The sequence below is a fragment of the Mustela nivalis genome, assembly GCF_964662115.1.
Source record: "Mustela nivalis genome assembly, chromosome: 9".
NCBI classification, from domain to species: domain Eukaryota; kingdom Metazoa; phylum Chordata; class Mammalia; order Carnivora; family Mustelidae; genus Mustela; species Mustela nivalis.
Genome location: NC_139028.1, coordinates 27,636,897 through 27,653,392, shown reverse-complemented (window position 1 = coordinate 27,653,392; position 16,496 = coordinate 27,636,897). Strand labels below are relative to the sequence as shown.

At 37.3% G+C, this 16,496-nt stretch overlaps 1 protein-coding gene across 3 annotated transcripts in view; it reads right to left on the bottom strand.

The window, feature by feature from the left end:
- Window positions 1–16,496, bottom strand: part of CCDC15 (coiled-coil domain containing 15) — a 77,021-nt gene that overhangs the window by 38,735 nt on the left and 21,790 nt on the right. For 2 of the 3 annotated variants that reach the window (XM_082682803.1, XM_082682802.1), the window contains exons 10-13: window positions 15,967–16,041; window positions 14,921–15,043; window positions 8,768–8,860; window positions 6,377–6,480 (exon numbers count right to left, since the gene is read on the bottom strand). In XM_082682803.1, coding sequence (XP_082538929.1) covers window positions 6,377–6,480; window positions 8,768–8,860; window positions 14,921–15,043; window positions 15,967–16,041 — 395 coding nt within the window. The remainder of the gene's footprint in view (window positions 1–6,376; window positions 6,481–8,767; window positions 8,861–14,920; window positions 15,044–15,966; window positions 16,042–16,496) is intronic. The other variant, XM_082682804.1, reaches the window with a different exon arrangement.

Here is a 16,496-nt window from a genome sequence, read left to right as displayed (position 1 = left end):
CCTCATATATGCACCTTATCAGGAATATACTTTTCAAATATTTTCTCCCATCTCACAGGTTATCTTTTCATTTTGTTGATTGTCTCCTTTGGTGTGCTGAGTGAAATCTTCATTTGATATAGTCCCACTTGACTCTTTTTGCTTTGTAGCTTGTACTTACAATGTGATATTAAAAAATCATTGCCAAGACCAAAGTCAGGGAGCTTACTCCTTTGTTTTCTTCCAATAGTTTTAAAGGTTCAGGTCTTATGCTCAAGTCTTTAATCCATTTTGGGTTTATTTTTGATGGAGTAAGTTAGAGGCCACTTTCATTCTTTCACATATGGATATCCAGTTTTCCCAACACCATTTTTTCAAAGAGACTATCCTTTTCCCATTGTATATTCTTGACTGCACTGCTATAAATTAACTGATTTATTTCTGGGCTCTTTATTCTGTCCCACTAATCTATGTATCTGTTTTATGTGACTACCATACTGTTCTGATTACTACAGCTTTGTACCATAGCTTGAAATCAGGAAGCATGATGCTTCCAGTTTTGTTCTACTTTCTCAAGATTTCTTTCACTGGGGCGCCTGGGTGGCTTAGTCACTTGAGCATCTAACCCATGATTTTCTCTCAGGTCATGATCTCAGGGCCATGGGATCCAGCACTGCTTTGGTGGGGGGGGGGGGGTGCTGTTTCCACACTCAGTGGGGAATCTACTGGGGATTCTTTCTCTCCCTCTGCCCCTCCCCTATCATGCGCACGTGTGTACACCTAAGTATGCACTCTCTCTCCCTCTCTCAAATAAACCTTTAAAAAGAAAAGATTTCCTTCACTATTCAGGGTCTTTTGTGGTTCCATACAAATTTTAGAATTTAGTATTTTTTTTCTTCTTTTTTTCCCCCTAACGATTTATTTATTTATTTACTTATTTATTTGAGAAAGAGAATGAGAGAAAGCAAGAGCATGAGAAGGGGGAGGGTCAGAGGGAGAAGCAGGCTCCCCGTTGGGCAGGGAGCCCAATGCGGGACTTGATCCTGGGACTCCAGGATCATGACTGAAGCAGAAGGCAGTCGCTTAACCAACTAAGCCACCCAAGCACCATAGCATTGTTTTTTCTATTTCAGCTTTAGAACTTTGATAGGAGCTGCATTAACTCTGTATATTATTTGATATCATGAACATTTTAACAATACTAATTCTTCTAATTTATGAGCTTTCGATTTATTTGTGTCATCTTCACTTTCTTTCATCAATGTTTTAACTTTCAGTATACAGATCTTTCACTTCCTTAGTTAGATTTTTTCCTATGTATTTTATTCTTTTTGATGCTATTGTAAACAGGATTATTTTCGTAATTCATCTTTCACATAGTTCATTGTTAGTATACAGAAACACAACTGATTGTTGTAAATTGATTTTGTATCCTGAAAAGTACAGGAATTACTGAATTCATTTATTAGTTCTAACAAGTTTTTGGTAGAGTCTTTAGGGTTTTCCAAATATAATATCATGTCTCCTGCAAACAGCTACAATTTCATTATTCCTTTCTAATTTGGATACCTTTTATTTCTTTTTCTCTTAAATGCTCTGGCTAGGATGAATATAAGTGAGGAGAATAGGCATCCTTGTTTTGTTCTGATCTTAAAGGAAAAGATCTTTTCTTTTCTTTCTTTCTTTTTTTTTTTTTAAGATTTACTTGAGAGAGAGTGAGAGCACACTTGCGAGTTGGGGGAGGGAAAAAGGAAGAGAATCTTCTAGCAGACTCCCCACTGAGCATGGGTCCCTACAGAAGCTTGATCTCAGGAGCCATGAGATCATGACCTGAGATGAAACCAGAAGTCAGACGCTTCACTGACTGAGCCACCCAGGCAACCCATGACTTCCACTTTTCACTGTGCAGTGTGATAGCCGTAGGTTTGTCATGTAGGGATTTACTATGCTGAGGTACATTCCCTCTGTATCAGTTTGTTGAAGCGTTTTTATCAAAAATGGATATTGAATTTTCTCAAATGCTTTTTCTGCATCTATTAAGATGATCACATGATCTTTATGCCTCATTTTGTTAATGCAGTTGTATCATATTGATTGATCCATAGTGGCTGAACCTTCCTTGCATCCTTGGAATAAATCCCACTTGACTTTGGTATAGGATCCTTTTAATGTACTGTTGAATTCAGTTTGTTAATATTTTGTTGAGACTTTACATCAATGTTCATCAGGGATACTGGCCTGTAATTTTCTTTTCCTGTAGTGACCTTGTCTGGTTTTGGTATCAGGGTAGACCTTGTAATGAGTTGGAAAGTGTTTCCTTCTCTTCAGTTTTTTTGGAAGAATTTGAGGACTGGTGTTAATTCTTCTTTAAATGTTTAGTAGAATTCACCAGTGAAGCCAGGTCCAGGACTTTTGTTTCTTGGGAATTTTTTGATTACTGATTCAAACTCCTTATTTGCAGTTGGTCTGTTTAGATTTTCTATTTCTTCATATTTCAGTCTGGATAGGTTGTGCATTTCCAGAAATTTATCCTCTTTTTTTTCCTAGGTTGCCCAATCTAGGTGTTTCTATGGTATCAACTGTAATGTCTCCTCTTCTGTTTACAATTTTATTTGCTTTTCTTTTTTTTTTCTTTCCCTTGGTTAACCTAGCTAAGCATTTCAATTTTGTTTATCTTTTCAAAAAACCAACTCTTAGTATCATTGATCTTTTCTATTCTCTATTTATTTCTGCTATAATCTTTTTTTTTTTTTAAAGATTTTTATTTATTTATTTGACAGAGAGAGAGAGATCACAAGTAGGCAGAGAGGCAGGCAGAGAGAGAGAGGGGGAAGCAGGCTCCCTGCTGAGCAGAGAGCCCGATGCGGGACTCAATCCCAGGACCCTGAGATCACGACCTGAGCCGAAGGCAGCAGCTTAACCCACTGAGCCACTCAGGTGCCCCTCTGCTATAATCTTTATTTCCTTCCTTCTGACTAACTTTGGGCTTAGTTTGCTCATCTTTTTCTAGTTCCTGAGTTGTAAGATTAGGTTATTTATTTGAGATCTTTTTTCTTTGAAGGCATCTTGTACGTATAAACTTTCTTCTTGGAGCTGCTTTTGCTGCATACCATACATTTTGGTATGTTGTGTTTCCATTTACGTTGTCCAAAGATTTTATTTCTCCTTTATTTCTTCTTTGATCCATTGGTTGTTCACAAGTGTGCTACTTGTTTTTCATGTATTTGTGAATTTTCAATTTTTCTTCATTACTGATTTCTACTTCCATACCAATGTGTTTGGAAGAGATACCTGATATAATTTCAGTCTGCTTGAATTTGTTAAGACTTGGGTTGTGGCCTATGTGGCATATGATCTACCTTGAAGAATGTCCTGTGTGTACTTGAGAAGAAAGTGTGTTCTGCTGTTGTTAGATAGATTGTTCTGTATATGTCTGTTAGGTATTCATTAAGGTTCATTAATGTTGTTCAAAACCAATGTTTCCTTATTAATTTTCTGTCTGGATGATCTATCCATTGTTTAAGGGAGGATACTAAAGTCTCCTACTATTATTGTACTGCTGTTTATTTCTCCTTTCAGTTCTGTTAGTATTTGCTTCATGTTTAGGTACTCTGTACATGTGCTGCCAAAGTGAGCACTATGTTTAAATACTCTGATGTTGGGTGCATAAATATTTATAATTGTTATATCATCCTCATAAATTTACCCCTTTATCATTATATAATGACTTTCTTTGTCTATTGGGATGCTTTCAACTAAAATCTATTTTGTCTGATATAAGGATAGACACTCCCACAGTACTTCGGTGCTCATTTGCATGGAGTACCTTTTTCTATCCCTTCATTTTCAGCCTATATGTGTCCTGAAAGCAAAAGTGAGTCTCTCATAGGCATCATTTTTCTCTTAAGACAGTGTAGTATTGACAAAAGAATTGACAAATAGGTCAGTGGAACAGAACAGAGAGCCCAGAAATAGACCTGCATAAATATAGTTAACTGAGCTTTGACAAAGGAGCAAAAGCAATACAATGGAGCAGAGATAGTCTTTTCAACAAATGGGGTAGAACAGCTGTACAGAAAAATGAATCCAAACAGAGACCTTACACCCCTTATAAAAATTAACTCAAAATGGATCACTGAACTAAATGTAAAACACAAAATGATAAAATACTTAGAAGATAACACAAAAGAAAATCTAGGTGAGTGCCTGGGTGGTTCAGTCGGTTAAGCACCTGCCTTTGGCTCAGGTCATGATCCCAGGTCCTGAGATCAAGCCGGGCTCCCTGCTCAGTGGGGAATGTGCTTGTCCCTTTCCCTCTGCCCCTCCATCCTCCCCCATTCCCCACTCACGCTCTCTCTATCTCATGCTCTCTCTCAAAAAAATAAATAAAATCTAAAAAAAAAAAAAAAAAAAGACGGGCAGCTGGGTGGCTCAGTCATTGAGCATCAGCCTTCGGCTCAGGTCATGATGCCAGGGTGCTAGGATCAAGCCCCACATCAGGATCCCTCCTTAGCAGGGAGCCTGCTTCTCCCTCTCCCACTCCCCCTGCTTGTGTTCCCTCTCTCACTGTGTCTCTCTATGTCAAATAAATAAAAATCTTCAAAAAAAAGAAAGAAAGAAAATGTAGATGACTTTGAATATGGCAATAATTTTTTAGGTACAATACCTAAGGAAGGCATGATACATTAAAAAAAATAATTGCAAGCTGGACTTCATTAAAATTAAAATCTTTTGCTTTTCAGAAGACAGTGTCAAAAGAATGAAAATTAAAGCCCCAGATGAGGGAAAGTATTTGTAAAAAAAAAAAAAAAAAATTGATAAAGGACTATTATCCAAAACTACAAAGAACTCTTAAAATTTAAGAATAAGAAAATAAATAACCCAATTAAAAAATAAGCCAAAGACCTAAACAGATACCTCACCAAAGAAAATGTAGAGATGGCTAATAAGCATATGAAAAGATGCTCCACATCCTACATTAGGGAATTGCACATTGAAACAAGAAGATACTATTACATAACTGTTAGAATGGCCAAAACCCAAAACAATGACAACACCAAATGCTGGAGAAGATCTGGAGCAAGAGGAACTTTTGTTCATTGCTCACAGAAATGCAAAATGGTACAGCCACTTTGGAATAAAATTTGGCAGTTTCTTTCAAACGTACTACTTGGTATTTACCCAAATGAGGTGAAAACCCACATGAATCCTGCACATGGATATTTAAAGCAGCTTTATTTAGAACTGCTGTATCTTTGAAGAAACCAAGATTCCTTCAGAAGGTGAATGGAGAAACAAAACTGTAGTACAACCAGACAACAGAATATTACTCCACACTAAAAAGAAGTGAGGGCACCTGGGTGGCTCGGTTGGTTAAGCGACTGCCTCTGCTCAGGTCATGATCCTGGAGTCCCGGGATGGTGTCCCACATTGGGCTCCCTGCTCGGCAGGGAGTCTGCTTTTCCCTCTGACCCTCCCCTGTCTTGTGCTCTCTCTCAATAAATAAATATAAATCTTTTTAAAAAAATGAGCTGTCAAACCATGAAAAGGTATTAGAAGAAATTTAAATGCATTTTACTAAGTGGAAGATTGACAATTTGAGAAGGCTATGTATTTTATACCCACTATATGATATTCTGGAAATGGGAAAACAATGGAGACAATAAAAATATCAGTAGTTGCCTTGGGCTGGGAGGAAAGATGAATAGGTAGAGCACGAAGCATTTTTAGGGCAGTAAAATGATTTTGTATATTATATTATGTGAATACAAGTCATTATCCATTTGTCAAAATCTGGAAGAATGTATAACACCAAGAGTGGATCCCAAAACTGGGAAAGGAGACAAACCTTAAGAGACTCTTAATCTCAGGAAACAAGCTGAGGGCTGCTGGAGGGGAGGGTCATGGGAGGGATAGGGTGGCTGGGTGATGGACACTGGGGAGGGTATGTGCTATGGTAAGTGTTGTGAATTATGTAAGACTGATGATTCACAGACCTGTCTGTACTCCTGAAACAAATAATACATTATATGTTAATATATTAAGTGCATCCCAAACTAAAATATGGATTATAGTGTGTTAATGGAGGTTTACCAGTGGTAACAACTGTACCACTGTGATTCAGGATGTTGACATAGACAGTCCATGTATACCATAAGGGGGTAAATAAACTCTCAGTACTTTCTGCTTAATTTCGCTGCAATCCTACAACTTAAAAAAAAAAAAAAAGTCTATTAAAAAAAACATAGCTCTTAACTACCTTTCATACTTCTATCCAGATAAAAAACAGTTTACACTATGGATCAGAAGCCAAACCACCTGATTATTTCTAAAACTTAGCTTTCAAAATCATCTTAACTGGTAATTTAAGGCTCACATTAAGGATCAAAGAACTTACTTTTCAACTTTCTTCTGATGTTCTTTTTGCCTTTGTTGTTCTTTTACTTGTTCCCTTTCAATATCCATGAAAAGTCGTCTGTATCTCAGGTATTGCTTTTGACGCTAAAGGAAAGAAGCTGAAAATGTTAAGATTCTGCTCTGAGGACTTTCCAAGGAAGGAAAATATCCTTGTGCCATATATAAAACTAGATGAAACAAAAGACACATGGAATTAAGTCCTTAATTTCCTTCTATTTTATGGTGACCTAGGATAATATCATATACAGAAAAAGGTTTATATTCTCAAGCACATAGCTATTCGATAGTACAGACAAATCAGAGAAATAAGTACTAATTTAGTTTGCCCTTAGTCCAGTCATCTGTCAACAATACTTGAGGAAATGACTGCACTTGGTATGATAAGATATATTACTATATTTACTCTGCATTCCCAAGTAATAAGTACCATAGAAGCAGGGCCAAAGGAAGAATGGGAGAGGTGTTTTATAAAAGAACAATAGTCACTTTAAATTTCCAAAATTAAAACCACATCACAAAAGAATACTCTAAGCCTAGTCTCATATGGTAGGAAAGAGGGAAGAAGGACTGAGGAATATCTGAGTGCCAAACTTTCAAGGGGAACAAGTAAGGGGCGCCTGAGTGGCTTAGGCATTTAAGCATCCGACTCTTGACTTCAGCTCAGGTCATGATCTCAGGGTTGTAATATCAAGGATCACATTGGGTTCATGGTAGGTATGAGCCTGCTTGGGATTCTCTCTCTGCCCCACGCCCGGTCTCCCAAAGAAAGGGAACAAGTATAATAAAAGCAAGTGCTATACAGCAATGTCCACAATAGCCAAACTATGGAAAGAACCTAGATGTCCATCAACAGATGAATGGATAAAGAAGATGTGGTATATATACACAATGGAATACCACGCAGCCATCAAAAGAAATGAAATCTTGCCATCTGCAACAACGTGGATGGAACTAGAGGGTATTATGCTTAGCGAAATAAATCAATCAGAGAAAGACAACTATCATATGATCTCCTTGATATAAGGAAGTGGAGATGCAATGTGGGGAGTTTGGGGGGTAGGAAAAGAATAAAAGAAACAAGATGGGATTGGGAGGGAGACAAATCATAAGAGACTCTTAATGTCACAAAACAAACTGAGGGGGGGCCAGAGGGAGAGGGCTAGGGAGAGGGTGATGGGGTTATGGACATTGGGGAGGGTATGTGCTATGGTGAGTGCTGTGAAGTATGTAAACCTGGTGAGTCACAGACCTGTACTCCTGGGGCTAATAATACATTATATGTTTATTAAAAAATTTAAAAATTAAAAAAAAAAAAGCAAGTGTTATTGCCCTTTGGGTTTATGCTCTGGGTTTATATATTCTCTTTCAAGGACAAAAGCTACTTAAAGGGCACTAATGTACACATGGACATGTTTTTGCCCTTTGAGTAGCTTATATCCTTTTGGTAAAAATTATTAAAAGCCTAATAGCTGGTTCTTAATATTGAGGCCATCACAAGCATCAGTGGTAATTTTTTTAAAAACACAGATTCCCCAAACCTACCTTTCAATATACTGATCAGTATATCTGTTTGGGTTCAGGTATTTATATTTTGAAAAAAGCTCCACATCTGATTCTGGCACATCATCAGTGTTAACTGTATACAATGGAGTATTATGCCTCCATCTGAAAGGATGAATACCCAACTTTTGTATCAACATGCGTGGGACTGGAGGAGATTATGCTGAGTGAAATAAGTCAAGCAGAGAGAGTCAGTTATGATATGGTTTCACTTACTTGTGAAGCATAAGGAGTAACACTGAGGACATTAGAGGAAGGAAAGGAAAAGTGAATTGGGGGAAATCGGAGGGGGAAATGAATCATGAGAGATTGTGGACTCTGAGAAACAATCTGAGGGTTTTGGAGGGGAGGGGCGTGGGAGTTAGGTGAGCCTGATGGTGGGTATTATGGAGGGCACGTATCACATGGAGCACTGGGTGTGGTGCATAAACAACAAATCTTGGAACACTGAAAAAGTAAAATTAAATAATAAAAAAAAAAACTGTTGGCTTAACCCAACTTTAGATTGAGAAGGGAAAAAGAAAAGGAAGTCATGAGTTAAAACCTTTCCTTTAAGTTATTGTGACAAATGCACACTAATGGAAAAAATTCACTAGGATCAGATATCTGATTTCACCTCAAGGTATCCCAAATCCTAGAAGTTTGAAAGAAAAGTTCAACATATTATAATGACTCAAGTAACTTCTTTCCTTTATCCATGGAATTTGTAGTATTGGCTCTTAATGTGTAAGAACACAGTAAATCCTTCACAATTTCACACATACTATTATAGTAGAAATACTGGTGTTCAAAAGCAATTAACATTACATACCTCTCTCTTTTCTTCTTCCTGATCTACTCCAGACTGGAGTGTCAGCGGAATTTGAAATTCAGTGCTCAATCTTGATTGATATTCATCATAAACCTGTTAGAAATACAGTCACACAAAGTGACAAAATTGGCAAAAGCAAGCCCTATATGTGCTTTTGATATGTTTATCTATTGTTTCTTTTCTCCTGCAACTTGGACCTCAACTGGATAAAGACAAACAAATAAAAAATCAATTAAATAAAATAAATTTTAAAAGAATGAAAGAAGCAGATTCAGAAGGAATAAACCAAATAAAAAATAATAAACCAAAGAAAATGAATCAGGTCAAAAACATGGATGAATTAATAACAAATAAAAATGTTCAGAGTGAAAGTTCTTCTAAAGTGGTCACTTAAAATCACTCTGAGTATACTTAGGACTGAATCCAGGATGTAAAGCCTGATCCCTTATTGTCTCAAAGCTGTAATCATTTTCAATTTATACAACTCTTTTGGTGGGTATGAGTCCAAATAAGAACCTAAAAACATTATAACATCAACTGACATGAAAGTGAGAAAACTGGAGTTAACTTCCCCCATATTACTAGAAAAGATTTATGACATAACAGTATACCTACTTTGTTATGGGTCAAATTATGATCTCTAACTTTTAGAATGAAAGCTCAATATTATTTTTTTTAGCTTAAAAGTTATGTATCTTTTAGCAAAGTTGCAGGATATAAGATAAGTATACAAAAATCTATTGTAGTTCTTTATACTTGTAATTAGCAGTCCAAAAATGAAATTAATGGAAAAATCCATTTAACATACCACCAAAAACTTACAATAAAATGAACAAAGTTAGTGTAAATTTTATACTCTGAAACCTAAAAAACATTGTTGGAAGAAATTAAAGAAGGTCTAAATGAATGAAAAGACATGAAAGGACAGATAAGATGGCAGTATTCTTCAAACTGATCTACAGATTTAATGCAATCTCCATCAAAATGTCAGCTGACTTCTTTGTAGAAGTTGACAGGGTGATCCTTAAATTCAAATGCAAGGCATAGCTAAGATGGTTTTGAAACAGAAGAGCATAGTTGGAGGAATCACTCTTCCCAATTTCAAAACTTACTATAAAGCTTAGTAATCAAAATAGCGTGGTACTGGTTAAGAACAGACTTAAAAAAAAAAAAAAAAGAATAGACTTACAGATCCACGGAACAGAACTGACAGTTCAGAAATAAACCATTATATTTATGATCATCTGATTTTTGGCAAGAGTCCTCAATGGGTAAGCATTTCAACAGATGGTGTTGGGACAACTGGATATCCACATGCAAAAGAATGAAGTTCAATTCCTACCTTATATCACATGTGAAAATTAACTCAAAATGGATCACAGACCTAAATGCAGGAGATATAAAATTCTTAGAGGAACACATAAGAGTAAACCTTCATGATTCTGCCTTAGGTGGTTTCTTAGATATGACACCAAAAGCACAATCCACAGAAGAAAAAGTAACTAACTTAGATGTCTTCAAAACTAAAAACTTTTGTGCTGCAAAGGAAACCATCAAGAAAACAAAAAGCCTACAAAATGGGAGAAAACATTTGTAAATCATGTAACTAATAAGGGATTTGTATGGAGAATATATTGAGAATTCACAAACTCAATAATCAAAAGACAAATAATTCAATTACAAATTGGGCAGATAACCTAATAAGCAGTTTTCCAAAGAATAAAGATAGCCAATGAGCACATGAAAAGATGCCCGCTATTAATGAGCAGGAAAATATTAATCAAAAGCACAATGAGATACCACTTCACACGCATTAATATAGCTATAATTATAAAGACATTAAGTGCTGGTGAGGAAATTAGAACCCTCAAACACTGTTGGAAGGAATGAAAAATAGTGCAGCCACTTTGGAAAATAATTTGACAGTTCCTCAAAAGGTTAAACATAGGCGCGCCTGGGTGGCTCAGTGGGTTAAAGCCTCTGCCTTCAGCTCAGGTCATGATCCCTGGGTCCTGGGATTGAGCCCCGCATCGGGCTCTCTGCTCAGCAGGGAGCCTGCTTCCTCCTCTCTCTGCCTGCTTCTCTGCCTACTTGTGATCTCTGTCTGTCAAATAAATAAAAAATCTTTAAAAAAAACAAAACAAAACATAGAGTTACCACATTCCTAGCAATTCCATTCCTTGATATACTCAAGAGAAATGAAAACACAGATCCACAGAAAAATTTGTATGCTAATATTCATAGCAACATTATTCTTAACAGCCAAGAAGTAGAAACAATCCAAACGTCCATCAATTGATGAGTGGATAAAACGTGCTATATGCATGAAATGGAATGTCATCTAATGATAGGAATAAAGTACTGCTATATGCTACAAGGTCAATGAACTTTGAAAACATTATGTTAAATGAAAAAAGCCAATCACAAAAGGCCATATATTCCATGATGATCCCATTTATATGAAATGTCCAGAATAGGCAACTCTATAAGACAGAAAATTTGGTTAATGGTTGCCTAGGGTTGGGGGGTAGAAGAAAAAGGAATTGGCTGCTAGTGAGTAAGGACTTTTGGGGTATGAAGAAAATGTTCTAATATTCACTGTGGCAAACTTCACACAACACTTTGAATATACTAAAAACTCTGCATCATACACTTTAAATAGATTAATTATATAATATATAAATTATAGTCAATCCTCAATATTCCATACTCCTTACTTGTGAATTTGCCTGTTTACTAATATTTATTTGTAATTCCAAAATTAACACTTGTGATGCTTTTATGGTCATTTGCAGACATAGAGCTGTCACAAATTTGAGTCACCAGATATGCATGTTGCCAGCTGAGGCTGAACAAGGGGATGCTCTGCTCTTTTTGTTTCAGACTTCAAACTGTAAACAGGTATTCTTTTTAAGGTCTTTTTAGTGCCAAGGTTTTTGCATCTTTTGTGCTTTTTTGTTGGAGATTTCACTATTTAAAATGGCTCCCAGGACCCCTGGGTGGCTCAGTCAGTTGAGCATCTAACTCTTGATTTCAGCTCAGGTCATGATCTCAGCGTCCTGGGACAGAGCCCCAGATCCCATCAGGCTCTGAGCTCAGTGGGTAGTCCGCCTGCAGATTTCTCTCCCTCTCCTTCTGCCCTTCTCCTGGCTCCCTCTCTTGTTCTCTCTCTCTAAAATACATAATCTTTTGTATTTTTCAAAAGATTTTATTTATTCATCTGACAGGGAGAGACACAAAGAGAGAAGGAAACACAGCAGGGAGAGGGAGAAGCAGGCTTCCCGCTGAACAGGGAACCCGATGCAGGACTCATTCCCAGGACCCTGAGATCATGACCCGAGCCGAAGGCAGACACTTAATGACTGAGCCACCCAGGTGCCTACATTTAAAATACATCATCTTTTTTAAAGAAATAAAAATAAAAGACAGAATAAAATAAAATAAAATAAAATGGCTCCCAAGCACAGTGTTGAAGTACTATCTAGTACTCCTAAGCATAAGAAGGCCTTGATACCTTATGGAGAAAATGTATGAAATAAGCTCATTCAGGAATAAGTTACAGTGTTATTGGCTCTGAGTCCATGTTAATAAATCAACATTATGTATTAAATAGGTGTCTTTAAACAGAAATTCACATAAAACAAAGTTAGGTATTGATGAGTGACCATAACATGATCAGGGGCTCGCAAAAACTAACTCTGTATCTTCCCTAGGAACAGTGGTTTAGCATTCACTACTGCAATGTGACAACTTTATATAACTACCATGAATAACAAGAACAAACTGAATAAAATCTGAAAATGATACATAGCAGGGATTGATGATAATTATTTCTGGAATTTTGGGTTATTTTTTCTTTTTGTTTGTGTTTACTTTTGCTTCAATAAAAATGAAAACATTTTCTGCTTTCAAAAAAGGAAGAAAAACTAGACTTTCAGCACTGGGCAAGGAGTAAACTTACTATGGACCTCTCTGCCTCACTGATACTAACTAAAGGTTCCAGGAAATGTGGCCTGTGGTATCTGGAGAGTGTAGGGGTTGGGCATCCTGAGAAGGAATGAGCTAGAAAACTGGATTCCTTAAACCTGTGTATGAATTGCTATATGTCCCCAAATCACTCCTGAGTTGTGCCTGCATGGGATGGACCCGAAGGAATATAATGAAGGCTATGAAAACTGACTAACGCTTGAGCCACTCTTCATGGAAGGTGAGAAAGAACTTATAACATAAACTTAACCAGGCTGATTGCCTGTTAGAACAAATAAACAAAAGATGCAACGTTCTTCAGAGGATTTCAACAGAGGTCAGAGTCTCACAATATAATATTCAAAACTGGACCCAGAAAAAAGGATGGCAAGAGAATCCAGAACATGGTCCAAGGACAGATAACTCTTCTTCTGACATAGTAGGAATAGGGGAGAATGCCAAAAAAACAAATGACTGAGGGAGTTAGTGCATGACGGCTTCTATTTTCTTCATGAAAGTCTGAGGGTATGCGGATGTAGCAAGAACTTTACAAAGTATTTAAGGTTTACTATTATTAGTGTGAGCTGCAGGAGAGGGAGCTGACAAAGGGCAAGCAAGAAAAATGCTAAGCAGCTATGACTATAAGCCCCAAGTATGACTGTGATCTAAATCTACACTATTAAAAATTTTTTTTTTCCAATAAGGCTGGATTATTTCAGGAGCCTACAAGGAGAAAGGACTGTCCCAGGGGATCGGGCTTGTATGGCAGAGGGACAACCAAGGCAGCGCACCGTCAAGCAAACAGTCACTTAGGTATGCCTCTTCTGTGCTCAGTTAATACCCTATGCCCCCTCTACCATTAATTATGTTGCTTCATAATTACCTGCTTATGTGTCAGTCTCTCTTCTTTAGACTGTCTGAAATTTGAGTTCTGTGTCTGATTCACAACTGTATCTTTGATATTTAGCACCTAAACAATGGCTAACACTTAATGAGGCATTCAGTAAACATTTGATTGATTGACTAATTGAAAACATATTTAGCAAGAGACTATTAGGTACCAGGCACTGTACTATACAGGCTGCCGATACACTGGTAAACATATCAGGGGTGGTACCTCTCCTCATAAAGCTTATAGACCAGTGGAAAAAATGTTAAATCAAAGAATTATTACAAACTGAGTTGTGTACTGAGAAGGAAAGAGAATGCAAGGATAGAGAAAAACAAAACAGAGGAGACCTATTTTTGATAAGGTGGTCAGGACAGTCTTTTCCAAGGAGGTATTTACGCTGAAACCTGAAGGATGAAAAGTGACCAGCTTTGTGAAGAAAAAAGAGAAGAATATCCAGGCAAAGGAAAAAAACATTGCTACAGATCTGAGGTAGGAAAGAGCTTGGCACACTTCTGGATATATAAGTGACAATGTAGAATAAAACATGACAATGTACCTTTAGGCCAACCTCATAGAGACAAACTAAAAATTACAAAAGAGTTACAGTGTAGTCCTGAAAACCTCAGCCCAAATCCTACTTCGTCTTTATGCTCCTTTTCTTCTGCTCTTATAAAAGAGCCAAGAGGAAATGTCTCTTTTATCTCTTTTATATATCCTAACAACACTGGTTGCCTGAAGGCTCTGTTGTTAAAATAACATAAAATCACAAGACAGAAATTACTTGGACAGTGACAAATTCTAGTGGGAATATACCAGACTTCAGTTAAGCCATGGAGGCCAGATTGCTGTAACGTTTTCTTGAAAAACCACAGATCTTAACTCAGTACATCGAAGCTCAGGCAATATAACCCGAATAAGCTCCAGCTTACACTCTGAACAGCTAATTTCTTGGTGATCCCATCTTATGCTCTAACAGCTGACTGACAGAGATCTAGGCCTGGCCACTGGGTGGAAGAGCCTCCTGACTCCTCTCCCTCAGAAACCACTCATTTCTTCCCCTCTCCTGCTATAAAAGACAATGGCCATCAGAAATACACCCCTTATAAAAGAACATACATATAAAATAGAGTTTTTCCAATATCCTCAGTTTCAGCGAGAGCACTAAAGTAATCTTGGGTCAGGATAAGTTTCACACACTATGAAATAAAACAAGAATCTGTTTTTTGCTCAGCCTTACCAATCCCAGCTCTGTATGTGCCTACAATCCTATCTAAATTCCATTACTCATACTCTACCTGTCTTTTGCTGCAAGCCTCTCTCTGGTGTTTGGCCGGCAGATGCTCATGGTCATCCAGAAGCAAATCCTCTCGCCATCTTTCAGCTGTCCCAACAGATGGCTGCCTTCTGAAGTATAAGCTCTAAAAAAAACCACAAAAGCAGTCACCAAAGTATATAAGCAGTGACATAATGCTAGTAAAAATACTCTAGACTGTAGTGATAGCCCTGACCTACTACTCTATACAGGTCTATTATAATAGTCTGATACATTATGGCATAAAAGTAGACATTACACTCCTTGCCACTATTATGGTCTCAACTATATCCACAAGGCAGTCATAAGTTTCTTCATCTATAAAACAAGGATAATCACAGTATCTATCTCCCCAGATGATTGTGAGACTGAGAAATGAGACAATGGATACAAAGTTCTAGAACTCTTCTGGTTCTGGAAAGTGCTTACCAAATGCAAGTTGTTACGTCTATTATTAACAGGATTAAGAAGAGAACATTACCACAAGCAGCAGCAGGGCAGTACTGTTGTTAGAAGTACAGCTCTGGCAAGCCCAGATCACACACTAACTGATTTACTTTCTGCTGCTTACTTTTCACCGCACTCTGCTCTACCTGCTCTCTGGCTGAACCTGGATCCTAGGTATCATGAAAAGCATATTCATGGCGCTCCGAAGTAACTCCTTTCTCCATCTCTCATCTGTCACATTATATAAGGCCTGCCCATAGTTCCTGTGCTAAAAGACAACGTCAACACTGAACATCAACTGTCAAAGCAGAAGCATCATGCCCAGGCAATGGTAAAAGCCTCAGTGAAGAGGCCAGAAGTATTCCACAGGTCAGAATGGTATGAAACATCACAGAATTAGAGGACAGGATAGCTCTGCCCACTATTTACTGACCTTAACACTAAACCCATAAGTAGTTACTATATTTCCCTGTTAAACTTACGCCAAAACCTAAGCAATTTATTCTCTGCTACTTATTCCTCACTATACTCTGCTCTACTTATTCCCCAGAGGCAAGATCTTAAACACTGGGTGAAACATACTGATGGCACTCCAGAAGGAACTCTTCTTTCAATCTCCCATTTCTCATAAGATGAGGGTTGCTTGATATACTTGCTCTAAAGGAATAACAAAATAAAAAGTCTAAGCAGAAATGACTAGTGACAACTAATGACATCAGTGATAACTCCAAAATAATACTAGGCGAGGATAACATAACGGAGCTAGTGTGCAGGTGTGCCTGCATGTGTTAATACAAAATTCCCAAATAGAAATTAAAGTAGCAACGAAAATGTATAATGGATCCCAAGATACCTACCCTCCCAATTTCAATAATTAGTAATTTTTTTTCCACCTGTCTCTTTTCCCACTTTTTTCCCCCCAGACTATTTTAAAGCAAATCCCAGATTATTCTGGTCCTTTGTTTTATTTTTTGTTTTTTGTTTTGTTTTGTTTTGCATGGGGTAACTCTTTATTCAATAATACACTGAGAAGTATTTTTGTAATGTTGCTAGCATTTTCCCAAGGTACAGCCAAAAAACAATATTGTGTCATTTCTACAAGTACTCCTACT